We start from the raw sequence: 18,238 nt of genomic DNA, 5'->3' as shown, positions 1-18,238 counted from the left end.
TTCAGTGGATGGACTTAGAACTAGACTTCAGTGAAGTGGAAAGCTCTCATCTGAAAGATAGTGTTGTAGCATCACAAATGACAGTGTCCAGGCTGTTATCTTTGCCAAAGATGGCACAACAAAAACCTTCTTCATAGCTTATGTCAAGAAGGTCCAGGAAACTGTACCAAGCAAAATGCCAGTGGTGGTATGATAGCAATCTCTTGAAGTCCAATACATCTGCATCAGCCATGATCTCTTGCCAGACACTGTAGTATGTAAATAGAGTGCACCTAAAAAAAGAGAACATAATTTAAATGTAGCTTTTTGAAAGACAATTGAATAACATACATGTACAATTTTATATCATTCTTATTACAATGATTTTCAGTTAATGTCACAGGCAAAACTTCAGAGATACAACAAATCAGAACCTTCTGCTAATAATTTGTTGATTATTTGTTTTTTTCTGGTACCTGATTTTCATCGTAAACCATCATGTGCAGACAAATGAGTCTTAGATTGTTTAGTATAATTGTTGTAAATTATAATTGTTGTTATAAGTGCATCTGCTGGGTGTGTTCTAGAAACATTTAAATTTATTGAACTAAGTACATTACTTGATATTCAGATGTCACAATAATGTCATTTTCAAATTCATTGTAAACTTTTGGGTGGTATGTGATTACTTGAAAAAATTTCAACATAATGTAATTTTCATAATGCCATTCTCAACACAACATCAAAGTAATGTGCAATAAGTGTGAAGGCCTGTAAGACTTTAACTTTTAAACTGCAACAGAGAATTCATTTATGATACAGAATAAGTTACATGTACCTCCCCTTGAGAAAATGAAACATGAAATCTGTCAAGACCTCATAAGAAACAATTTAGGAACTCATGTTTAATAAAGTGAGCTCTGAGCCATCAAACTCCACTTTTCCATTCCAGATTTCCTTAACACAAGTATAATTAATCATACAGAAATGAAACATACAGAAATCATTATTTGCTTATTACAAAAATTTAATGATAAGATGACGTAAAATTACTCATACATGACATGTTAGTAGCCACAGGCATGAACCTTTTTATATTGTATTCAGCCATTTCTATCCTATTCATGACAGTGAACACTACTTGAACACTTAAAGAGATAAGGAATTAATGCAAGGAATTTCTTACCTTCACATTGCCATGTCTGCTTTTTGAAAAAGCACAAAGCTTGTGTAGACATTTTGTCACAAAGAACATCTTCCAGAGAGGAGAATATGTTTTTCTGTGTTGTTGATAGATGGAATGGTATTTTTTTTACAAGATACTGCTCTCATTTTCCATTCTTTACAAGTGATGGATGCTGCAACTGATTCAGTGGACTCTCAAAAATTTCTCTCAGCAAAAAAAATTCACCAGAAAATGAGGCATTCTGTGTTTTACTGTTTTCCTCAGATTCTGTTACTTTTGTTACATGCTCACAGTTGTGATGCTGGTGATCACAGATAAAGCAAGTGATAAGTGCACCCTGGAGGCCAACTACTCCATGCTGTTTATTTCCATGTACAAAAATGGTAAAATTATTCCCATTCAGAGGCAATAAGTCGTGATGTTCCTCCTGAGATAGAAAAACAGCAAGAACAAAAAGTAAGTAGACTGTGGAAATGCTACAATCATTTCAGATAGTCTTTACTTAAATAACAGATACAAATGGAAAAATATGACGTTTACAGCTACTTACAGCATATAATGCACTTGTCATTTCTCCAAGAATATAAACTAAGATTCATAAATAGCTGTACTCTGAAGGGAGCCTAGCTGTTTAAATACACAAATTATGCTCTAACATTATTTAACTTAAACCAAAATCATTAGGATGAGTGAAAAAATAACCAGAAAAATGTTGACAAGAGCAAGATTAATGTTAGTAATAATTCCAAAATTTTAACCTTCTAAAGCAAATAACTCATTCATCTTACTTGGTAAGTGTGATCATGAGAATATGTGTCTCTGGCAAGTGAAGGGGTGATGTTGTTTTCCCTGTCAAAGTTTTCCATCAACTTTTCAGTGGCTTCAATATGGATGCAATTCCCATAAACAGAACTAGCCGCAGTTAAACCTGTGAGAAACATTTAATAAACAATACTTATTATTAGACATATTTATTACTCAATTTACTACTGAAATGCAAAGAAGAAAATTATGGCACAGGGGCCTGGGACACAGTCAAAGACACAGGGGTCACATTCAAAACAAAATAGCTGAATGAAGACAGTTTATAATCCTGTTACTAGTAGTTGGGGCCTTTCATTTCACAACTCAGGTTGTTAGAATTCAATAGAAAAAACATTTGACTAGCACATGAGGGTGCTTAAAGGAGGCTGGAGAAATAATTGGCAACAATAAAAAAGAGAAGCTGTAAGAAAGAGGATGGGAACTGCAGTTGCCTCCTAATGTATAAACAGAAATGAATGGCACTTAATGAATGTACACATGAGATACAGTTATTGTCTACATTCAAACTGTGACTTGGATGAACAATTTCATTGAAGAATTTTTATAAATTATTTATATCAGTTTATATGCTTGTACTTACTATCTCCTGTGACTGTTGATGACAGTGACTGCAAATAATATGTTTACCTTGTGCCTTCAACACATTTGCATTGATAGATCCAAATGTTATCCCTGGGTTCTCTTTCAACAATCACATATTTGGCTTCCTGATGGTAAAGGATAAAAAATATGTAAGGTGATTTTGTTTGGCATAAGCACAAGTACCACATTACATCTAGTTATGAGTAATCTACATAGCTACTGTGCTAACCAATAAAAAAAAACAGACGTTTTTGATGCACCCAAGGTTACTAACCACAAAATATTTGAGCCAAGTCGCAAAATTTCTAGCCTCCCTGTACATGTACAAGATGCACTAGAAACTACAGTACAGAGAACCCAAAATATAGAAATAAATTTAGATATAAAATATTAAACAAAACCAAAAATAATTATGAATACCAAAGGTGTGCAATTAGGATATTTTATTTGCATGTATACAGTGATGTATTAATACTACCCAGGTTTGAGTCTTGTTTAGGTGGAAAGGTCTACTTACTATTAGTACATAAATTGTGGTCATTTCTTTTTGTACTACAGTACTAGCAGTCAACACTAGTGCTACAAAAATAACTTATAAACAATGATCAGCCTGCTTGCCAAGATTTGGGAATATTAATAATAAGTGCCTCTACCTAGGCCTTATCCTTCATATTTAAGAGAAATATCCCAGGCACTTACAAGCAATTTCTTTGTAACTGTATCAAAATCTGGAAAAGTGAACAAAGAAATCTTTCTGCCAATGATGGTAAAAGTATTGCTGTTCAACAGCTTTAACATGAGCATAAACTGGGAGGTAACAGGCACAAGGTCTGTCAGAGAGCATGGATCAGTGGATGAAGAAGAACTTAATTCACCATCTGCTATGATTTCATCATCAGAAACATCCTAGAAATAAATAATAACACTGTAAATATTTAAACTGCTGTGAGATTTACACTCCTATATATGGTAAATGAACTGTTTTTAAAAAAAAATGCATGTAAAATCCTCATTGGAAAAGAGGAGGTATTAATGATATAAGCTTCAGCCCAATATAAAAGAAAATAATGAGGAATTAAAAAAATAATTAATACTGTCATTGTAAGTGATTCATCACAACTCATCAACAAAACAGTTTCCTATATATCTGTGAAAAAACAAACAAACAAACAAACAAAAAAAGTCTGTCAAATGAGAAATATCTTGATTGCTACAGATATCAGTTTTCCTTGACTTTTTTCAAACATGCCAACTTCCCATGACTCAAAATTAAATTCCACGATTTCTTTCCTAATCTTTTCCTGACATGTGTCACACCCGAATATAATTTATAGAGTACATGCTACCAGAACTTAAGCCTAAAATGACTGTAAAGTTTCAAGTTCAAGTTTTAAAGTTTATTATTTCACTGTTTACAGAAAATATAACTTAACATAACATGATTTACAATGACACAGAAAAAATACAAACAGAAATTAACTAGAAGAAAGAATATTTAATCATGTACAGTGACCAAAGTAGCCAATGAGCTTTCGAGTTGGTCACTGTCATGTGTAGATATGAGTTGGGGTTGGCGGCATGTTAAGTATAATTTAAATTTATTTAATAGATACATTTAAGACAATATTGTTATTGTAAGAGAGGAAAGACATACTTAAATACAAGTTAGAATAAAAGGAAAACTGCATGTAGTGAAACATTATCTTATATAGCTAACAATTAAACTATGGTCAGCTTTGAGTACTCAAAAAGAATCTTTTATACTGCTTTTTGAATAGCATGTATGGAAAACATTTAAATTCAGGTGGTACAGATTCCCCAATTTTTATAGCAGAGAATTTAAATGTAGACATACCATAATTAGTGTGTACTGATGGCTTAGAAAGTTTTGATTTGCAGGATATCTGGTATTATATGAGTGAATCTCTGATGCAGGTGTGAGAATATTCAGTAGTACAGCTGGGGTGTTACTTTTGTCATTCTTAAGTTTATATGTAAAAAGTGATAATTTTAGTCTGTAAATATTTTCAAGTTTCAAGATTCCAAGAAGATTATAATAGGGGTTGACATGTTCTCTGCCATGAGCAAAGAACATGCTTCATATACATCTATTCTGCTTAGTGCAGATTTTATTTAATCTAGTTTTGTAAGCCGCACCCCAGCTGGCAAGACCATAGTTTAAGTATGGATAAATAACGGTATCATATAACTGTTTGAGCATATGAAAATCAAGATAGTGTTTTAGCTTATTAATTATACCTACATTATTTGCTAATTTATTATTTACATGTTGAATTTGGGATTCCCACTGTAGATGCTAATCAAGGTATATACCTAGATACTTAATATAGCTTTTGCAATCAATATTGTGGATATTTAAATGTATTTTTTTTCTTTGATGATGTTATTAGCATATAATTAGTTTTCTTAAAATTTACAGATAACTTGTTAATAGAACAATATTTTAAAACTAATTTAATCTCTTCATTCATTGGAAATTCAACCTCGTTTGGATTACTACAGGTAAAGAAAATATAAGTATCATCTGCAAATGTTCTAAAAGAAAGCTTCTCAGAGGAGTTTGCTAAATCATTAATATAAAGCAAGAATAACAATGGCCTGAGTGTTGAACCCTGGGGAACTCCACATGTAATAGTTTCCATACTGGATTCAATTTCATCAATCTTTACAAATTGAGTGCAACTGCATAAGTAGCTTTTAAACCATTTAAATGAAGTTCCACAGATTCCATAAATATATAATTTAGAGAGCAGAATATCATGGTTAACAGTCTTCAAGTGGTTAAGTTAATTAGCATATTTTTTATATTCTGCGTTTTTTTGGGTTATTTGAGAGAAAGTGTGTTCTATACATGCTTTGTTTAGTTTTGATAGATTTGAGTATACCATTAGTTATCCAAGGTTTACTAAACTGCTTCTGTTTACTTTGGGATATTTGTTTCCTTGGTGCATGTTTATGAACAATAAGCTGAAGAGTACTTATGGACTTAGCTGCAATTTCGTTTAGGTCATTGCTTTCAATGTAAATACTATTCCAGTCAATTGCTTTGATATCCTGTAGGTATAGTTCTGAATTAAATTGCCTGTATTCTCTATAACATCTCTTCAATTTTTTTTTTGTACTGGTGTATCAACAATACAAAAGGTTGGTAGATGATCCGAGATATCTATAGTGACAATTCCAGATATCATTTGGTTAGTGTTGTTGGTATATATATGATCTATCAAAGTTGCTGTATAATTAGTAATTCTGGTAGGCTTAGTTATTATTGCAGAGATGTTGTTAGAGTGGAGCATATCTAGGCACTCTTCAGTTTGTGTATAATCATTATATTTTAAAAAATCTATATTCATGTCTCCCAGAATGTATAGTTGGTATCTATTCTGTAATTTTATAATTAGATAATCAACATATTTAGTAAATTCTTCTATATTAGCACCAGTGTGTCTATAAATGGATCCAATTAATATAGGTGCCTTGCCATTATATGGATTGATTTCAACCCAGCACAATTCGACTAGTTGCACATCAAATTTTATATCAAGTCTGGGTATAGATTTAAGAGTCTTAATGATGTAGATAGCTGACCCACCAGCCAAAGTAGGTGAATCAGTATGATAAAGTTCATAATTTAAAAGATCCAAATTACAAACAGAGTTTGCATTTAATCTGGTTTCAGTAATAGCAAGAATTTCTGGTCTTTTATCAAGGGAATAAATAAAATCTTCAAGCAAAGCTAAATTTTTTTGTAAGCTTCTCATATTAATTGAAATTATTGAAATAGCTTTTGGCCCAGCTTTGGCAATAACATTATTTATCTGAGTAATGGAGTAGTAATTTGACATTGGAATAGTAAGCATTAAGTCAGGATCGGTTTCATCACATTTATCAGGGTTGGATATCAAATTGAACAGGTCAGTATCTATTAGCTGATTGAACTGAACTGACCTTAAGCCATTTGCAATATTAAACTCTCGATCATTGAGGTTGTAGAAATGGCAAATTCTGCAAGGAATTAATTGTAATTCATTCATTGGAGATTTATAAAGTGAAGAAATATAAATAAATATGAATAATCAGATGTTGGAAAAAAAAATACTCATCTGTTATTAATCTCATCCAAATAATCTTCGAATTCCTTTTGGGTAGAGAAGCTTACAATGCGTGAGGTTTCAGTCTCTTAGGAGGATCTTTCCATTGGCAGTCCATAAAAATTTGTGATTACGCTGTTGTTTGAATGTATTAATTTTCCCAAACAATCTCTTCCTATAGGTGGTTAACGACTCATTGATATGAATCTTGTTGTCACTGAAGACACTTTTGCCCATTTCGGCTTCGACAGTAAAAAAACAGAATCGAAAATATTTTTAATAGATAAAAAATTAAGACTTACCAGCAAAGCATCTAAAATTGGTCTAGGTTGCAACGCCTGATGAGAAGGATTTTCGAAATCATCTTGATCAGTCGAGGTGGTGACCGTAGTACTCAAATCAGATGTCTTCTATGATCCCCTACGTCTAATCTTCTTTGGCACTAACAAGGAAAAATTTCACCGGCCCCTTCTTTAATTCCCCTCGCTTAATTAATTTTCGTGAACGGCGGGAAAAGGTAGTGTGCTGTTATTATCCGCCATTTTAGGGAATGCGGCTATACGGACGTGTATGTGTCATGAAGTGTACCAGCAGTGGTGGTTATTTTCGTGGTTACGAGCAGAGTGATCTGTCACACAGAATACCTCCCGTTCACGAAAATGGATCCTTCTGTTAGGAAGTATTTAATTAGTTTATGATTAGTAAGTCATTTTGTTAGTTCTTTACTATTCTGATTTAATCTTTCGTTTATAATTAGAATGTACCTAAAGGCTAATTTCCAACCTTGATGCAACGCAGTCGTTTGTTTTTGTTGTGCACCTCTTTCGTATAAATTCAAATTCCGAAGTTATTTCGCTTTGAGCTGTTGTGATGAGTTTCCAAATTGTGACAGCCTTGTCTAACTTCCATAAGTGGACGTGTTTAATTTGTCTACTGACCTTGCTTTGGACCCACATGAAAGTTTTTGTTTTGGCTAACGCAGTCAGAGGTTGATTCAGTTGATTAGAAGCATTATGATCAAGTGCTTTGTTGTTCATTTCGAAAGTCTCGTGAAATTGTTTGGTTTAGTTTTCTAACAACATTGTTTAGCCATCTAAACCGCAAAAGATTGAAGCGAAATGCCCTCCATTCGTTTACTTATTATTTATCACACGCAACAAGAATCGAACGTTGTTTGTCTGAGTCACGAAGGGGAACTGAAATTTCATGACGTCATTAGCACTCTTCGCTATTGTCACGATATTTGTCTTAAAGCTCTTTAATCTTCCCGCCAAGAATCAATCAAAGGGACTTGGCGCCGCGTGCTCTTCACATGCTACGGAATTTTTTGCCAACGCGAAGTGAAGAACTACAACGAAATAAGACAACAAAAATAATTTTATACAGTTTAGTTTCTATTGTTTCCAATCTAAGCAGGTGATAGCCAGTGTGAACTAGTTTTGCGGACTCATTTCAAAGCGGGAATTTGACCATTCAAAGTTTAGCTTGACGCGGAAATTCTTGCCTCCTCATTACTTTTTATCCAGCCTTACAGAGTCTAAAGACTATGTGTTTCTTTCATCACGTCTCCCACTGGCATTAAAGAAAAAAGTCTCTGACCTGCATCACACCCAGGTGTTTTAGCTTCTAAGTAAGAAATACAAATCTCTTTTGAAATGCCACAGAAAAACGGCGATACTTGGTAGCTTAGAATTTACCAGGCTTTAAGTTGAATAATAACCAACATTAGCACTCTGGGTTTGAGAGCTGAAAATTAAGTGAAGTGTGATAATGTGCAAATGATATGGGGGGGAATGGATGAATGGAGGTCAAGCGCATCTTCTAGAAATAGGACACATCTGTAACCGTCTTAATTTAGTGGTCTGATATCTGTTTCTTATGTAAACAAGTAAACGTTGCATAAGCCATCGCCTTTCTGACAATTGAAAGTTTTCAAAGAGCCAATCAAACGAAAGTTCTGTATCTCTTTAAATATGCTATGGTCAAATTAGCAGTTCATTTCATCCGGAGAAAATTAGTGTTCAAACGAAAGTTACAGAATCACTCAAGATGTCAGTGGAAAAACTATTAGATTATTTAGAGCCAAAAACTTTTGGCAAAATTCACTATGTTGCTGTGGTTCTTTGGATCCTGATTGGTGTCCTCTTCCTTGGTATATTCGCCGACATGGAAAACAGCGAACCCAGGTTTGATTTCCGCTGTGGCGCAGCGAAAAGTGAAAACATCGACCTCGTCCGGGGAGAATGTTACGAGAAATACCAGGAGCAGTATAACAAATTCGCTTTTCCTGTCTATGGCTTCGTAATCATGAATTTCGTCCTTATTATGTGTGTGTGTGCCATTTACTCCCGAATAGTAAGACCTACAGTCAATCGACTGTCGCGAAGCTTTCGTAACGGTGATCCACAGAGACAAGAGAACGCATTATCAACAGGATACAAGCTTTTCATCGCTTACTGCTGTCAACTATCCACAAGAATTGTTTTAGGAATTATTTTCATCATCCTACAAACTCAGTTGCTTTATCCTTTAAGGCTTTCCTCTAAGTTTCACTGCTATTTAACCGATGGAACCACTCAGCCGAGGAATTCATCTGACAACGCCCAACGCTCTACCTTACACAACTGTCACAATCAACGGGCGGTAAAAACCAACTCCTGGATGGACGCTGTCCTTGTGGTAAATGGAATTTTTGTCGCTGGCATTTTGATTGAAATCGTCTACATTTTTTTTAGGGCATGCAGAGAAAGGGATTTCATGCAAAACTCAAAGTTTCAAACATCTCATCTAAATCCTTCCGAAGAATCTCGGCAGCAAGAAGAAAGAGTACAAATTGTAATAAACATCCCACATGAAATTCAGCAGCAAGAACGGACAGAACATGAAATAAACATCCCACATCTGCCAAGCGGGCCTGAACTACTCGTAAATTCACCGCTTGAGAAATTCATCCAGAAAACAAAGAAAATCATTATGGACGACACTTATCAACCTCCACAACTTCGGTCCCTTTTTTCAAGTCCTCTTGGCAGAGGATACCCACCTAAACATTTGACTCTGGATCAGATTTACACCAACCTTGTTGTTGTACCTGACATGGCTGATTATGACTTTGCTGATGACAGAGGGAAGAATTTGGAAATCTACGCCAGGTCGGGTGAGAAAAACGAAACACCGAGAGGGCCAGAGGACATTCTTAGTCACAAAAACAAAAACATTTTGATCGTCGGTCGTCCCGGAATCGGAAAGACACTTTGTTGTACAAAAATTCTCAGAGACTGGGCATCTAACAAAGTATTCCATAAAACACCCCATAACAAAATCTACTTTGATACTGCTTTCTTCGTCAAATTCAGAACATTCAACGCTGCAACCGACCTTAGCCTTAGCCTTCGGGACCTAATGACCCGCTCCACATACTCACCCAGAAATGAGTTGAATGAGGATGTCTGGAATTACATCCTAGAAAACCCGCAGAAAGTTCTCCTTATTTTCGACGGAATCGATGAATTTAAATCTAAGGCTGAAATCAGCGCGGAAGATGATGAACTTCAATTCAGAAACAGCGAAGACGAGAAGATGCCCCTCCCCGCACTTTATGCCAAACTTACGACTGGTAAACTTCTTAACAGAGCAGCCATCATAACTACTACGAGACCCACAGCTTGGTCATGCATCAAAAGTATTCCTTTTGACAAAAAGTTCGAGATCCTTGGCTTCTCACCCGAACAAGTCGAAGAATACGTAACCAAATTTGCTGAAGAAGACAAGGAAGCAGGTGACACAGTAAAGCGTCACATCAAAAGCAACATCAATATCTTATCTCTATGTTATATCCCTGCGAGTTGCTTCATCATTTGCTCAAGTCTCTTTAAAATGGTGAAGTTCTATACTTCTAGAGGTCTTAATCTACCAACAAGTTTAACAGGCATATACAAGAGAGCCGTGAAAATTTTCTACTTGAGACACAACGAAGAATTTCGCGATAAACATTTCACTTGCGAAGACTTTCAATCAGATGAATTGCCCCGCGAAGAAGAAAAGAAATTGGAGAAACTAAAAAAATTGGCATTTGAAGGAATTAAAGAAGGAAGGCTGATCTTTGGAGCAAACGAAGTACGCGGAATGGAGGACAGCGCTCTATTTCACCGCTTACCCGACCGTGAAGTTGACTCGTTTAGTAGCGAAGGACAGTTCTGTTTTATTCATCTCACAATGCAGGAGTTTTTCGCTGCGAAGCACCTAACTAACATGAGTGAAACAGAATTAAAAACCTTTGTTCAAATGAACATTAAGAAAAGCGAATGGCAGCTAGTTTTTCAGTTTGTAGCAGGACTAATGGAGAATAAAACTCACCTACCAAGCGAAATTATCACAGACCTTCTTCCTGTGAAAACTGAAGAAAACGAATACTACAACGTACAGTGGACAGAGAATGAAGAGAAAACGAAAGTGACCTACTGGCCGACTGAAGACGAACAATATTTAGCAGTGACATTACTGAAATGTTTAAACGAAAATAGTAGAATGAAGTCAGAAGCACAGAGAAAACTTCAACAAATTAACTTTGATTGTGTAAATTTTATTTCTTGTCACCTTACAGCTGTTGATTGCTCTTCGTTAGTAAATGTAATTAATGTTCAACAAATTTCACATTTAGATTTGAGAAGAAATAACATTGGTCCATTAGGTTGTTTGGAGATTTGTAAATTGTTAAAATGTAGGGAATCTCAACTGAGCTGGTTAAACCTCGCAAATAACCAATTGACAGATGAAGCAGCAAAGTATTTAGCTGAAGCCATCAACAACAACTGTCAGCTACGCACGTTAATCCTCGGGTTAAATGAAATCTCAGACACTGGAGCACAGCACTTGGCTGAAGCCATCAACAACAACAACTGTCAGCTACGCACGTTAGACCTCATAGGAAATAACATCACAAAAGCAGGTAAGCAAAAAGCACGTAATTTACTAAGCGATAGTCAGTCTAAGTGTAAGCTAATAATTTAGGCCTCAACAATTCCAATTAAAAACTAAAAAGAAATTATTAGAACCACTTACTATTCAAAATAACTGTGAGGTAACCAGCTCAGTGATAATTACAGCCCAACAACTCAAATCGTGAATGAAAGCAAACTTACTCTGTGAAGCGCTCAGAGCAGCGAGATTATTTGAACCGGATCGAAATGAAGAAAAATGAACCAATGAACATGTTTATTGAGAACAAACGATGTCAATCTTTTTTTTTTTTTTAAACAAACCAATAACATTGAAGTAAAAAACACAAAGCTTCCCGCAGAGAAAACAATCAAACCTCGGACCTCTCAGGAAACTTTTTCATTTTATGATTGGTTAGTTTCGATCCTAAATTCTCTCCATGCTTCTGTATCTTTTGATCGCTTGGAGTATTGTGTGAGATTTTAAGCGGCTTAGATGAATGTATACATTACAGATTACCTGATAGAATGCCAGGTTTTCTCTCTTTCATTTCTTTTGTTTTCTACAATTCTTTTTTGGATTTTTTTTTTCATTTCTCGTGTTCTCTGCCATTTTTTTTTATTAAAGCAAACCGGTTTAAGTAGTTTCACACTTTGGGCAAAATATTGAAAAAATGAGACCAAATTGTAAATAAAATCATCTTGCTTTCAGACAGAAGGCCTGTTACTTGTTCAATATAATAAATGTTGTAGAGTTTGCATTCAAAATCTGATGAAGCATCAGACTTACCCAGTTGAGATTTTAACTTACCAGTTATTGTTAACCCTTTAACTCCCATGAGTGACCAAGACAGAATTTCTCCTTACAACATCAATACAATGTCCACTACATAAGTGATGAGAATAAAGAAAAATATCAATTTGGGGATAATAAGTTGATCCAATACTAATTTCTCTGAGCTAACATTATAGAAATTGTATGGTTGACATTTAGGAGAATTACAAATTTGATCTGGGAGTTAGAGGGTTAACAAATGGAGCCAGACTTCCAAATTTGTCAAGACTGTACAATAAATTTTGTAAACCAAATTTAACTTTGTGTTGAGATGCATTTGGCCTCAATTGTTAGACACAACTTGAAAGCTATGGCGAAGGGGTGTGACCTTTTCAATATCAGTCCGGATTTACCAACATTTACCCGTTTGTACTTGAATTTTGAAGAATCACACATTTCTTCCATTTTATAACTGATAGTGGCACTTGTCACAGCAGCCTTTTTAGCAATAACATTATAGCCACAATTGTGGCTAAATTTTCTGCTGATAAGTTTTCTGATGATGAGTCAAACTCCAAAAACTGCTGCTCCAGTTGCTGGACAGCTTGTTGGATTTCATTTTCATGATATGTTGTTCTTTCCTACATAGAAAAGAGAACAGTATCAGTGTTGAGTAACAGTGATTGATGAAGAGAAAGCTACAAACATATACAGTCAAACCTGCATTAAGCAGTCACCCACAGTGAATATTGAAATGTTATTTTATTCTTCCAGTCCCCATCCTGTCATTTCCTTTTACAATGAACCTCCCTACCCACTAAAAATTTACAGTGCCATTAATAAATAAATGGCATGAATTGAAGAATTCCTTGTAAATTACTGGGTAAATAAAAGAAACAACAGAAAAAATTGCTGTAGTATGCAAAATGTGTTGAGTTGAATGCATCTTCTTTAACTCCCATGAGTAACCAAGACAGAATTTCTCCTTACAAAATCAATACAATATCAACCACATAAGTGATGAGAATAAAGAAAAATATCAATTTGAGAACAATTATTTGATCCAATACTAAATTCTCTGAACTAACATTATAAGAACTGTATGGTTAAGATTAAGGAGAATTACCAATTTGATCTGGGAGTTAAAGGGTTAATAACCAGTACTTCTGGATGGCTTTAAAGACTTGAGGTTGTTTTTGCAGGAGTAATGGGTAATTCTGTTGAGCTGCTTTTTAAAACAGTGTTATAGCCTCCCCAAGGGGTTTGCCTTATCAAAAAAAAAAAAGTTATTGGTGAAGTTTACACCAAAGGCAGTGGAGACAGCATTGATTACAGCATTACAATTGTCTCTTTGTTTTTAAACCCCTTGAAAATACAGTTCTTCTATTTTAATTTTACTTTCTTCCTTGACACTTGGTTGGTGAACATTATTCTAAAGATAGAAGAGACACAATCAAGTTTGGAAATTTTTTTGTTTTTGGAATATTGAAATGTTATTTTATTCTTCCAGCCCCCATCCTGTCATTTCCTTTTATAATGAACCTCCCTACCCACTAAAAATTTACAGTACCATCAATAAATAAATTTATTAATGGAAGAAGTCCTTGTAAATTACTGGGTAAATGAAGGAAACAACAGCAAAAATTGCTATAGTATGCAAAATGTGTTGAGTTGATTTAAAGCTCTCAAGTCTCATCCATTGAGCATGAGACTCACACAAACAAATTCAATCTTACACTCTCATGCTAATACCAGTATGTCTCCACCCTTTAAGGTTTTGTATTTATTTGGTTGAGTTTGCGAGAGCAAACTGCTGTTTTCATTAAGTACCTACAAAATTAATTATCCTTCTAAATATAATTTACTCCTTCAGTAGTTTCTTATGCACTCATGTCACACACTTTTCCATTAGGTTAGTAGGAGGGGATAGACCCAAGAGCATAGCTAAATGAACACCAAAGATTAAAGATGACCAAACTGAAAAAGTCAGTTTTGGGGTGATTTACATACCTGTATGATCCTGCCAACATAATCAATCCACAAGGAACTGAGAGTTCTTGAAAAAAACAGGATCCCAATTTAAACAATATGAATGCAAATTGCAAGCATCATCGAAGACAATCAGGCGGGGACCTGTCGAAAAAAGGGTAGAAAAAATGTAACGAACTTACATTTATTACGACTTGGTTAATATAAAATCACTCTGATAGAGGAAATCAAGAGAAGAAAAAAATCCCAAAAACCAGGCCGCGGTTGTTCAGTGGGTGGATAACACTATTCACAGAATGAATCTCTATTCGCTTTTAAGTGTTGTGATAACATACAACACTATCCACTGGATGGTGATTTTTCCAGTGGATAGCATTATTCATCCTTTAAACCAGGCCCAGGTAAAAAAAAGAAATTTTCTTCATACACAATGGCATCTAATTAAAGGTCACAACATACACATGCACATTAAATTGAACCTCCCTACCCACTAAAAATTTACAGTACCATTAATAAATAAATGGCATCAATTGAAGAATTCCTTGTAAATTACTGGGTAAATAAAAGAAACAACAGCAAAAATTGCTGTAGTATGCAAAATGTATTGAGTTGATTCAAAGCTCTCAAGTCTCATGCACTGAGCGAGAGACTAACAAAAACAAATTCAATCTTACACTCTCGTGCTAAAGCCAGTATTTCTCACCCCTTTAAGGTTTTGTACTAATTTGGTTGAATTTGCGATAGCAAACTGCTATCGCAAATTCTTGTAGGTACTTTCATTAAGTACCTACAAAATTAATTATCCTTCCAAATATAATTTACTCCTTCAGTTGTTTCTTATGCACTCATGTCACACACTTTTTAACTGCAGAATTTTCTCTCAAATTAAAGGAATGCACATCTCAGCTATTTCATTTTTTCACAATTTTCTGTGGGAACATGCCCCCATACCCTCTTTCCCATCCCACCCTTGATAGATGATGCCCATGAGATCTCACTCTTTGCCAGCAAATGGACTTGAAAGCTCTGGTTGACTAATTGTAATCAATTTTTACACCTTATGTCTCTTTAACCCTTTAACTCCCATGAGTGACCAAGACAGAATTTCTCCTTACAATATCGATACAATATCAACCAGATAAATGATGAGAATTAAGAAAAATTTTGAATTTGGGGATAATTAGTTGATTCAATACTAAATTCTCTGAGCTAACATGATAAGAATTGTAAGGTTGACAGAAAATAGAATTACAAATTTGATCTAGGAGTTAAAGGGTTAAATAACATCTCATGAAAAAGGAAAGCACCTTATTATCATTCAACAGCAAAAAGACAAACTGCAGTGCAACGCAATGTCAGTCATAAAATTTCACTTTCTGGAAAAGTATACAAGAAGGTTTCAGCCAATCAGTGACTTTTCCATTAAGTCTTGGAATAAAAAGGGAGATTTTTGTCCGATATTGCTCCAACTGAAATGCACAAATGACTCAACAAAGACTAAATTTAGGTCAGTATAGAAAATTAAGAAATCCACTACCTTCAAATCCAATTCTATAGATTGAATCTCCAATTTTGCTGATCCAGATCTTTCACAAGCAAAACAGTAAGCATTTGAACAAGATCTTAGGTCATACAAGAACTTTGCTTTCTGTTTTCCACAGCTTTCGACTGCATAATTTTTTCAGCCATAAGATTTTGGTTACATTTTTCTTGCATAGGACCAAAAACCATTTGTTCTGTATACGCGAAGTCCTGAGTTTTGTTTGTTACATTTTGTACATGTCAAAGACACCACTAAACAGTGAATGATTTTGGACAGTGTGGGATAACTGTACACAAAGTCAATCACGATCAAAAAAAGGAAAGGCTGATATGTGGCTAAGGCAATGGTTTTTAATACCTCAACCAGCCTTTTATCCATAGTTAGGTAGCACATAACATCAGCAGCGACAACACTCATCGATGGACGAGTTGAAAGTTAGCATAAATGTTAAATGAAACTTGTATTGATTACATGGGTATATGTATCTTCTTAATGGTTCCTTTCAACAAATTTGAGTATGTATATATCTTGATCTACATCCAATCAGGGTAATAGCTCACCTTGTACTTCGTTTCATAAATTTTGAAATACCTCCCACAGTAGAGTCACTCCATGGAAATCCACTGTTTACAAATAAAGTGAATATCTCCTAGTGAATATCAAGAGGTATCCCGAGCCTCCAATCATCTTCTTCGTTAAATTCTGGAATTTTTAGAACCTTACCCAATAATTTCTTTCTTTTTTTTACGTCGGTAATATGAAAGGCATTTTGATTATCTCTATGTCTAGCGCCCGACTCGGTGGCCATACTTATGACCCGTTAAAGGAGGTACGAAAATTACCACTAGCTGCTGGTACACTTCACGACACATACACAACATATTATGATGGCCCATTCATCATGGCGGGAAGAAACGCGGTAATGTTCTGATTTTATTATATTTTGTAAAAAGCAGCAAGTATATTTCTCGGCGCTGGCATTAATTTTTCCATTGCTCTTTTATTTTCTTGCAATGAGCATATCAGACTTTCCCAGAGAATCGTGATCGCGTGGTATTTATACCACCAGAAGACCCTGTGCAATTTAGAGTGGTAGATCTGAGGAAAATGGTTGTTAGGACAGTCAAAAAAAGGTAAAGAAATTTAAGAAAGCAAACTGGATAAATAATTTGTTTTTCACAAATGCAAACAGTCTGGGGGTGATGTACTTAAAAGGCTATGCAATTTGTCTATTCAAATCTTACAACCCACAATTTTGTTTCTTTAAAGTGCTAAATTGAATAGCAATGCAGTTGTTAAACGTAAAAATTTAAGCACTCACTGTCAATTTTTTGGTAGATTTACAGAATTTATATGGTGTATTTTCATGTAGGGAGATCTGAGGCTGGATGGGAGACAGAGATTCCAACCCCATGTGATGGAAAATAGGGAGTAATTATTAGTGCCAAAGGCGCGAGCTTCTAGGGGAGTCAGGGGGCATGCCCCCGGGAAATTTTGCAAATTTAGGTTCTCTCAAGTGCCATTTCCTGAATTTTGACATCATTCCGGCCTGAGTTATAACATACCATAATGCTCTTCACGAAGAAAGTAAGTATAATATGAGTGTTTCACAGTGACAGATCGCCAAAAATTCTAAAGATTAGCAATTTTCCCCTAGTTTTCAGAATTTTATGATAAATCGGGAGAATTTGGTAAAACTCGGGAGAGCGGGAGGCAAGACATCAGATCGGGAGACTCCCGATCAAATCGGGAGGGTTGGAATCTCTGGGGAGAAAGAAGCATGCAGATCAGTTTGGTGGTCTGAAGAAGTTGAGTTCACAGCTGTGAATAATAGCAGCAAGCGACCACATCTGGAGGATTTAATTTCAATCATGCATTCATACAGAAATTGGAATCAACAACAGCACCCTCAAGAGGTGGACATCACAGTAGATGATTCTGCTCACAGTCCTATGATTCCCATTCCTGTATCATCAACACCAGCTTCTGCTTTTATTTCTGATCCTCCCTCATCTGCCCCTGAAGTTTTTGCAAGCTTCATTTGCCCTCCTGCTCCTTCATCAACACCTGCTGTCACCACTTCTATTTCTGATCCTCCCTTTGCAACTCTTAAAGGTCACGTTCAACCTCGTCTTGTATTTGAGGACATTGTAAAAAGGAAATTTGGGAGTGAATCAGTTTACTGTGGTAATACATGGCAATCTGTACTGCAAACCTGCAGTGAACTGAATCAGATCCAAACATCAAAGTTTTTTTTATCTTGAATGTTCGAAAAAATCTTGATTCCACTGTACTTTCTCTGCGGCTTTT

The 18,238-nt window shown here is 35.2% G+C and overlaps 2 protein-coding genes, 2 long non-coding RNA genes and 1 pseudogene across 10 annotated transcripts in view; 3 read left to right on the top strand and 2 right to left on the bottom strand.

Annotated features, from left to right (window-relative positions):
* The window catches only part of LOC149051279 (uncharacterized), a 33,235-nt gene extending 25,312 nt beyond the window's left edge, over nt 1-7,923 (bottom strand). The window contains exons 1-5 of one of the 3 annotated variants that reach the window (XR_016184575.1): nt 6,987-7,923; nt 3,272-3,478; nt 2,618-2,697; nt 1,954-2,093; nt 1,457-1,592 (exon numbers count right to left, since the gene is read on the bottom strand). This is a non-coding gene — a long non-coding RNA (uncharacterized LOC149051279). The other 2 variants (XR_016184574.1, XR_016184576.1) reach the window with 2 other exon arrangements.
* Nucleotides 1-18,238, top strand: part of LOC149051269 (uncharacterized) — a 216,351-nt pseudogene that overhangs the window by 146,541 nt on the left and 51,572 nt on the right. The window lies entirely within an intron of this gene.
* Nucleotides 1-18,238, top strand: part of LOC149051270 (uncharacterized) — a 158,518-nt gene that overhangs the window by 88,708 nt on the left and 51,572 nt on the right. The gene's annotated exons all lie outside the window — the stretch shown is intronic.
* On the top strand, nt 8,220-11,935 carry LOC149051278 (NACHT, LRR and PYD domains-containing protein 1b allele 2-like). The gene has a single exon (XM_089198411.1). It carries the CDS (start codon nt 8,734-8,736, stop codon nt 11,692-11,694), a length of 2,961 nt encoding a protein of 986 aa, XP_089054537.1. The 5' UTR covers nt 8,220-8,733; the 3' UTR covers nt 11,695-11,935.
* The window catches only part of LOC149051271 (uncharacterized), a 53,219-nt gene continuing 46,670 nt past the window's right edge, over nt 11,690-18,238 (bottom strand). The window contains exons 2-3 of the long non-coding RNA XR_016184565.1: nt 16,489-16,559; nt 11,690-13,037 (exon numbers count right to left, since the gene is read on the bottom strand). This is a non-coding gene — a long non-coding RNA (uncharacterized LOC149051271). The remainder of the gene's footprint in view (nt 13,038-16,488; nt 16,560-18,238) is intronic.

This window comes from Pocillopora damicornis, chromosome 1 (genome assembly GCF_964200805.1).
Source record: "Pocillopora damicornis chromosome 1, jaPocDami1.2, whole genome shotgun sequence".
NCBI lineage: Eukaryota > Metazoa > Cnidaria > Anthozoa > Scleractinia > Pocilloporidae > Pocillopora > Pocillopora damicornis.
This window is presented reverse-complemented; position numbering and strand designations above follow the sequence as displayed.

Bases quoted from the DNA above. Each gene is read 5' to 3' on its own strand.
- LOC149051278 (XM_089198411.1), top strand. From the start codon at position 8,734: ATGTCAGTGGAAAAACTATTAGATTATTTAGAGCCAAAAACTTTTGGC.